We start from the raw sequence: 9,400 nt of genomic DNA, 5'->3' as shown, positions 1-9,400 counted from the left end.
GGACTGCAAGGAGATCAAGCCAGTCAATCCTAAAGGAAATCAGCCCTGAATATTCATTGGAAGGACTGATGCTGAAGCTGAAGCTCCAATACTTTGGCCACCTGATGCAAAGAACTGACTCACTGGAGAAAACCATGATACTAAGAAAAATTGAAGGCAGGAAGAGAAGGGAATAACAGAGGACGAGATGGTTGGATGGCATCACCAACTCAATGGACATGAATTTGAGCAGGCTCTGGGAGATGGTGAAGAACAGGGAGACCTGGTGTGCTGCAGTCCATGTGGTCAATCAGAGACAGACATGACTGAGCGACTGAACAACAGCATCATTCCTTAAGTGCAATACCAGTTGTGAATTATTTTACTCTTTTTATTTTCCTGTTTTGAGAACAGCACTTGTAACTCTTAGGGCATAGTAATGACATAATGAAATATTTACAAATAATGTTGTTACAATTAATATTTGATATTGTAAAAAAAATTTTAATGAAGTATTTCAATTATCCATTATTGTACTTTATTTTCCAGAGCTTTTTCATGTTGTCCCATCTGTCTCATCTTTCTCTATTTATCTCTCTTACTATTCTTTCAGTTTTAAAAGAAGGGTATAAGGAAGGATTATGGGCAGACCCTCTGAGCTTCAGCATACATTTTGCTGGGACAATCATAGCACATAAGAGGCAAATGTTGAATAAGTGGGAAAAGTGTTTAAACACATGAAATTTGATGTAATAGCTTTATCTACTAACAGAAATATCTGACAAACTAAAGTTATTAGGGACTTGAACAAAGAAGGCAGAAACAGCATGAACAGAAAGAGAAGGCCCCTGTTTAGGAGTGATATCTGAAATTATGAGTGTGCATCAGAAGTTGAGTCCCTCAGAAAGTATAAACATACTGGGAAGTGGAAAGAGTCTGTAGCAGGGAGAGCATCTTAAAGAAATGAGACCAACATTTATGAAAGTGGATTACTACAAGAAAAGACAACATTTTTCCTTGAGAAGTCCACAACTTAATTTGGAGCTCAAAAATATATAGTGTTACAAAGCACCTAGAATCTAATTCAGGCAGAATTAGGGTAGCTAAAGTGCTTTTCATAGTATATGGGGGGAAATTAGCTTTTGAAAAAATGCTTAAATTTGATATATAAACTACACATAACTGTACAAAAATCAGTTCTTTGTTATTTCAGTGCTTATTATTGTTAACTGATGTTTAGTCCTCAAAGAATTAAAATGTTCCTGAAATTCTGTTATACCAATACAAGCTAGAATTTCACATGGGTTCTTGTGCTGGATATTTGGGTATTTATGTGCAGGGCTTCCCTGGGGGCTCAGATGGTAAAGCATCTGCCTGCAATGCGGGAGACCTGGGTTTGATCCCCGGTTGGGAAGATCTCTTGGAGAAAAACATGGCAACCCACTCTAATACTCTTGCCCGGAAAATCCATGGACAGAGGAGCCTGGAAGCTTACACTCCCTGGGGTCGCAAAGAGTCAGACAAGACTGAATGACTCAACACAACCCATTTGGGATTAAGCCTTAACCACATTCCATACTAACTGTGAATTTGAGTAAGGAACCTAATCATCTTCAGTTTTCTCATATTATATATCAATAGTACCTATGGCATAGGGTTTGGGTAATAATAAAGTCTCTAGTAATGAATAAATAAGGTATGTGGTATATCCCAAGCTCAATAACATTTATGTTTTTGCCTCTGAATTGTTCCAGAATAATTTAATTCCATATAATTTTAATGTTACATGGACTTTATTGCAGTTAAATTACTTGAAAACTAGTAAATATGTGAACATTAAATTTATCAAAACATTTGGAATAATTGCATTGTCAATAATTGTGTTAATCATGATACTAATTTATTATCCATTATTTAAAGAAAATTACATTCATGCCATCTTCAAATTACTGTACTTTGGAAGATGCATGAATCACTAGTCATTCACGAAAATAGTTTGTAAAAGCATTGAACTGAGAATCAGGCTATCTAGCTGGTAGTCCCAGGTTTGAATTTTAAAACTTGAATTAAGAAACTATTGTGTACAGTACTACTAGAGTCCACAGAGTCACAAAAAGTCAGACAGGACTGAATGACCAACATTTTCAGTTCTCAAAGCACTTTTACTTCTACTAACTCATTGAATCCTCCAAACAGTATTGCTAGAGAAAGTCTTTCACAGCTGAAAAACAGATATACAAAGCATAAAACTATTTCTCTTATTTGAACCAATATTTGCTTTTGTCTACATGCAGTTATAACACTTCACCCATTGCACGTAGAAGTCCACTTGTATGAGCTGTGTAGCTATGCACTGGGGGGTTTTAGGGTGTTTTATCTTTACTAGGCCTGATTTTTCTAATTTGTGAAAGAAATATGTTGAAATCCCATGATGCCAAGTGATTTAATTACACATTGATTTTTCTACTTTCTTCTAAATAGGAAGCACCCTTGCCTCCAGCCTACAATGTAGGGTGTCCCTGTCCTAGAGCAGATTGAGGTTTGGTGAATCTGAATTTCCAAGACTCTGAAATATTGAGAGAATGTGCTCTCTGAGCAGCATGACCTTCATCACCATCCATAGTGAAATGACCCAGCATAGAATGTTTGTGCTGAATATAAGCATCAGGTCCATTAATACAGGAATTTAAGGCCATATTATGTGATGGCGACTAGAGGTGTCTGATGGTAGCTTCCTCCTGATCACACTGACCAAACCTGAGAAACCTCAGGGCTCTGTGAAGGTGGTGATGGTCCTCAGTCTCTGAAAGGAGCCTCTCAGATCCATAGCTTGTCCTGGCAGACCTACCTGGAGAGACAACAATCCTCTCAGATGTGTGGGATTCTTTCAGTGTGTAAGCACTGACCAGGGTCAAGATGTCCTGGGAAGCAGGGCAGTTACCTTGGAACCTTCATGCAAACACACACACAGGCATGCACACACACACACACACATGCAGCCACAAAAAGAACTGAGGAAGCAGGTGCACAGCTGCCTCAGTAAGTGACTCTGATAATTTTGGCTGTTCTTAAGCAGTGTCCCCAGTTTGTGTGCATAAGACAGAAGCAAAAAAGCATATTATCAACTTAGGTATATATAAATAGCTCACTATTCTGCATCCAAGATCCAAGTTGAATATTCACTCTTTAAAAAGGTAAAAATCATGTTATATGCCAATTGTATATGAAAAAAATTAAAAGAAAAGGTAAAATAAATATGTTGCAGAGAAAAGACTTCATAGATCAAAATTTAGCATGTTTATCATAAATAAAATATTTGTAATTTTTTCAATTTGAAAAAAATCCTTGGAACAAATATTTCTGACTAAGAAGTTTGGATAAAGATTAACACTGAGAACTTTATATACAAAATATTTTGCACTGATAAAATCATATATTGTACTATACACTCTTATATTTCTATGTTTCATTATACTATTCTATTACTATATTTGTTAAATGAGCAAGTCTACATTGCAGAGATTATTTGCTCTGTGAATGCACTACTTTGTCTTTAAGCTTCAACAGAGCTTTCTTCACTTCCTTGTTCCTCAGGGTGTAGACCACAGGGTTCAGAAGGGGCGTCATCACAGTGTAGAAAACAGCCACAATCCTGTCCATAGCCTCCTTGGAGCCTGGTCTCAGGTAAATGAAAACACAGGGAACAAAGAAGCAAAGGACCACAGTGCAGTGGGAGGCACAGGTCTGGAAGGCTCTCCATCTCCCTTCTGAGGTGCGGATCTTCAGGATGGAGTGGATGATGGACACGTAGGACAGCACTATCAGAAGAAAGCAGCCTGAAGCCACCACCCCAATGTTGACAAAGATCACCAACTCGTTGGCAGAGGTGTCTGCACAGGCCAGTTTGAGGATGGGTGGTGCATCACAGAAGTAATGCTGGATCTGATTGGGTCCACAGAAGGGCAAACGGAACGTCAGTGTGGTCTGGACAGCAGAGTGCACAGAGCCACTGAGCCACGTGGTTGTGGCCAGGAGAGCACACGTCCTACCACTCATCATTCTGGCATACCTTAGTGGGTAACTGATGGCCAGGAAGCGGTCATAGGACATGATGGTGTAGAGGAAGCACTCGGTGCTGCCCAGGAAGTGGAAGGAGTAGAGCTGGGCCACACAGCCAGGAAAGGAGACAGGACTGCCTTCTGGGGACACCAGGGTCATCAGCATTTTGGGCACAGTGACCGTGGAGAACCACATGTCAATGAAGGACAAGTTGCTCAGGAAGTAGTACATGGGGGTGTGCAGGCGGGGATCCACTGTGATCACCAGCAGGATGAGAAGGTTCCCCACCACAGTGAAGGCATAGATCACCAGGAAGATTCCAAAGAGGAGCGTGTCCAGCTCTGGTGAATGGGGAAGGCCCATGAGAATGAACGTTGTCACTATGCTCATGTTTCTCATATCTCCACACTTTTGGTCTCTCTGTCTGTGTGGGTACATCAAGAGCATCCAACATTTTATTGAGAACTGAGAACTTCATTATACATGGTCTGTAATTCTAGAGTCATGCTCAACTTTGCTTACCACAAACCTCCCTTGAAAAAAGGAGATAGAATGATTTCATCTTCTCTCTCTTATATCCCTTTCATTCTCTCTGTGTGTCACACACACACACACACACAGGCACACGCAGATAGATGTGAAAAAGGGAGAAAACAATACAAGTTTCTATTGATATATCATTAATACTACTAACTTAGCACCATAAAACAAGCCAGATTTTCTACTTTATACTTTCTCTGGATCATGTTAGCTTGTTGTATGCTCCAGGTCTCACAATGTTTAAATCAAAGTTTAAGGTTGGTCTCTCATCTCATCTGAAGTTCAGGATCGCCTGCCTCAGTGGCAATGTCAGAGTGAAGTAAGATAATAAATGACAACTACTTAGTAAAGTAATGACATTCATAGGTACTCAGTAAATGATATCAAATTATTTGGAGCTGTTGCCTTGTTGTTTTAAATGTATAGATATAGCTATGGAGGGAGAGAAAGACAGAGACAGAGAGGGAGCAGAGAGAGAAAACAAATTCTCGTTGTGCTATAGAGACTTCTCAATTTCAAAGCTACAATTTTGAGGAAAATTTCATCACTGGTATTGGTACTGGTGTCTCACTAACTACCACTAATTATTTATATAGGAAATAAACTCAGAGCAGATTAAGAGTCTATAAACTTCATACAGAATCCTGACAATCTCTCATGTGATCCAGGAAATATGAACCGTCACAACACAGCTAGCTTCAAACTTGCCTTATTTTATGCAGTCATTTAGGAAGCTCTGAAAATATAAACTTCATATGTGTTGTCCCAACCACAATCCACTGGGAAGCGGCTAGTTTCTCACATACAGATTTCTATCCTAAACATTTAAATATAATACTTTCTCTTATCAGCTTTGTTAGAGATGATATTCTCCCTCAATCTTCCATTCATTATACTCATAAATCCAGGCAATGACCTCAAAAGAGAAGACAATTCTATGAAGCATATGACTCTTATGTAAAATCTACTACCTGTAACAAGAAAGAATCAAAATAAGAGAAAAAGGTCTATGTTAACTTAATATCAAGAAATATTGGAGAAATAACACCAGAAAGAATAAAGAGATGGAGCCAAAGCAAAAAATAATACCCAGTTGTGGATGTGACTGGTGATGGAAGCAAAGTCTTATGCTGTAAAGAACAATATTGAATAGGAACCTGGAATGTTAGGTCCATGATCAAGGCCAATTGGAAGTGGTCAAATAGGCAATGGCAAGAATGAACATCGACACTGTAGGAATCAGTGAACTAAATTGACTGGAATTGGTGAATTTAACTCAGATGATCACTATATCTACTACTGTGGGCAAGAATCCCTTAGAAGAAATGGAATAGCCATCATAGTCAACAAAAGAGTCTGAAATGCAGTACTTGCGTGCAGTCTCAAAAACGACAGAATGATCTCTGTTCATTTCCAAGGCAAACCATTCAATATCACAGTACCAACTCTATGCCCCAACCAGTAGGGGTGAAGAAGCTGAAGTTGAACAGTTCTATCAAGACCTACAAGACCTTCTAGAACTAACACCCAAAAAAGATGTCCTATTCATTATAGGGGACTGGAATGTAAAAGTAGGAAGTCAAGAGATATCTGGAGTAACAGGCAAATTCGACCTTGGAGTACAAAATGAAGCAGGGAAACAGCTAACAGTTTTGCCAAGGGAACACACTGGTCATAACAAACACCCTCTTCCAACAACACAGAGAAGACTCCACACGTGGACATCACCAGATGCTCAATACTGAAATCACATTGATTATATTCTTTACAGCCAAAGATGGAGAAGCTGTATACAGTCAACAAAAACAAAACGGAACTGACTGTGGCTCAGATCATGAACTCCTTATTGCCAAATTCAGACTTAAATTTAAGGGAGTAGGGAAAACCGCTAGACCATTCAGGTATGACCTAAATCAAATCCCTTATGATTATACAGTGGAAGTGACAAATAGATTCAAGGGGTTAGACCAGATAGAGGGCCTGAATAACTATAGAAAGAGGTTCCTGACATTGTACAGCAGGCAATGATCATGACATCCCTAAGAAAATGAAATGCAAAAAGGAAAAATTGTTGTCTGAAGAGGCCTTACAAATAACTGAGAAAAGAAGAGAAGCTAAACGCAAAGAAAAAAAGGAAAGACATACCCATTTAAATGAAGAGTTCCAAAGAATAGCATGGAGACATAAGAAAGCCTTCCTCAGTGATCAATGCAAAGAAATACAGGGAAACAATAGAATGGGAAAGACTAGAGATATCTTCAAGAGCATTAGTGATACCAAGGGAACATTTCATACAAAGATGTGCACAATAAAGGACAGAAATGGCATGCACCTAACAGAAGCAGAGGATATTAAGAAGAGGTGGCAAAAAATACACAAACTATACAAAAAAGATCTTCATGACCCAGATAACCACGATGGTATGATCACTCACCTAGTGTCAGACCTTCTGGAATGCAAAGTCAAGTGTGCCTTAGGAAGTATCACTACAAACAAAGCTAGAGGACTTGATGGAATTTCAGTTTGGCTCTTTCAAATCCTGAAAGATGATGCTGTGAAAGTGCTGCACACAATATGCCAGCAAATTTGGAAAACTCAGCAGTAGCTACAGGACTGGAAAAGGTCAGTTTTCGTTCCAATTCCAAAGAAAGGTAATGCCAAAGAATGTTCAAACTACTGCACAATTGCACTCATCTTTCACACTAGCAAAATAATGTTCAAAATTCTCCAAGCCTAGCTTCAGCACTACATGAATTGTGAACTTCCAGACCTTCAAGCTGGATTTAGAAAAGGCAGAGGAACGAGAAGTCAAATTGCCAACATCCTTTGGATCATGGAAAAAGCAAGAGCGTTCCAGAAATACATCTTCTGCTTTAATGACTACACCAAAGCCTTTTACTGTGTGGATAACAACAAATTATGGAAAATTCTTCAAGAGATGGGAATATCAGACCACCTTACCTGCCTTCTGAGAAATCTGTATGCCAGTCAAGAAGCAACAGTTAAAACTGTACATGAAACAACATAATGGTTCCAAAGAGGGAAAGGAGTATGCCGTGGTTGTATATTGTCAATCCACTTATTTAACTTATATGCAGAGTAATTCATGTGAAACGCCAGGCTGGATAAAGTACAAGCTGGAATCAAAATTCCTGGGAGAAATATCAATAACCTCATATACGCAGATTACACCACACTTATAGCAGAAAGCAAAGAACTAAAGAGTCTCTTAATGAAAGTGAAAGAACAAAGTGGAAAAAGCTGGCTTAAACCTCAACATTTAAAAACTAAGATCATGACATCCAGCCCCATCACTTTATGGCAAATGGATAGGGAAGCAATGGAAACAGTGACAGACTTTATATTTTGGGGCTCCACAATCACTGCAGATGGTGACTTCAGCCATGAAATTAAAAGACACTGACTCCTTGGAAGAAAAGCTATGACCAAACTAGACAGCGTATTAAAAAGCAGAGATATTACTTTGCCAACAAAAGCCCGTTTAGTCAAAGCTATGATTTTTCCAATAGTCATTTATGGATGTGAAACTTGGACTATAAAGAAAGCTGAGTGCCAAAGAACTGATGCTTTTAAACTGTGGTGTTGGAGAAGACTCTTGAGAGTCCTTTGGACTGCAAGAGATCCCACCAGTCCATCCTAAAGTAAATCGGTCCTGAATATTTATCCTAACTGATGCTGAAGCTGAAACGCCAATACTTTGGCCTCCTGATGCAAAGAACTGACTCATTGGAAGGACCCTGATCCTGGGAAAAATTGAAGGCAGGAGGAGAAAGTGATGACAGAGGATGAAATGGTCGGATTATATCAGTGACTTGATGACATGAATTTGAACAAGATTCGGGAGCTGGTGATGGACAGGGAAGCCTGACATGCTGCAGTACGTGGGGTCGCAAAGAGTCAAACACAACTGAGTGACTGATCTGAACTGAACTGAATATCAAGAAAAGCTGAAATTGTGTACAATGGAAAGTGAGGCAGAAATGATGTTTTTAGTTTAATCCAAAATATTGTTGAATTCAAGATTGTTGCTATTTTTCAAGGAAAGATTCACCAATGTGAGAGAAATGAGGTTCTCTGTTCTTAATAAAGCCCACACAGGGTGCATACTCTCGCCAGACAATCTGGCTGAAGCTACATTAAAGCTATATTCTTCAAATGATAGAGTAAACAGCAGTGACAATTACTCTAATATCATATGTGGGTATCAGAACCAAAAAAATGAAACAAACATATCTCTAAAATTTCTACTGTACCAGTGGAATCCCATCACCAGGATAAATCCCATAGATTAGATAAAGTATGAAATTTTTCATCCTGTGCATTGCAAGGTAGCCTGAGACCTAAGGCTGGCATTATCAGTGAGAGATAACAGGATTTGACTTGTCTGTTTATGCTGTAGCAACTTTGTCCCTTTTCGTATGTCCCTATTACTAATTGTACACATACAGATATGTATATGTTGTGTGTATATACATATATGTGTGTGTGTATTTATCTGCAGTTTGTGTTATGTATTACACATACAGAGAGAAAGAATAAGTATAGAAACAGGCAGAAAGTGAAAGACAGTCAAGAATTGATAACCACAAGTGATTAACAATAACTTATCTAACAATGTTAGATAACAATATCTTATCTCTCAGTGAAAGCTTAACAGGGAAAGCAAGTGGAAATGAGAGAAATTTACCTTTCTAAGAACTCAACTTCACTGCATGATTATGTATATATATTTTATAAATTTATAAATATAACTATATTGATAATTTAAATTTAATATATTTAAATTTATAAAAATATAACT

General features: G+C 38.4%; 1 protein-coding gene across 1 annotated transcript; it reads right to left on the bottom strand.

The window, feature by feature from the left end:
* Positions 1–3,501: 3,501 nt before the first annotated feature.
* On the bottom strand, positions 3,502–4,437 carry LOC105002009 (olfactory receptor 10G4-like). The gene has a single exon (XM_010858462.1). The coding sequence runs from the start codon at positions 4,435–4,437 to the stop codon at positions 3,502–3,504; it is 936 nt and encodes a 311-aa protein (XP_010856764.1).
* Between the last annotated feature and the right edge of the window lie 4,963 nt (positions 4,438–9,400).

This window comes from Bison bison, unplaced genomic scaffold (genome assembly GCF_000754665.1).
Source record: "Bison bison bison isolate TAMUID 2011002044 unplaced genomic scaffold, Bison_UMD1.0 scf7180017864388, whole genome shotgun sequence".
Classification (NCBI taxonomy): domain Eukaryota; kingdom Metazoa; phylum Chordata; class Mammalia; order Artiodactyla; family Bovidae; genus Bison; species Bison bison.
The sequence above is the reverse complement of the archived record's forward strand: the minus strand, read 5'-3'. Positions and strand labels throughout refer to the sequence as shown.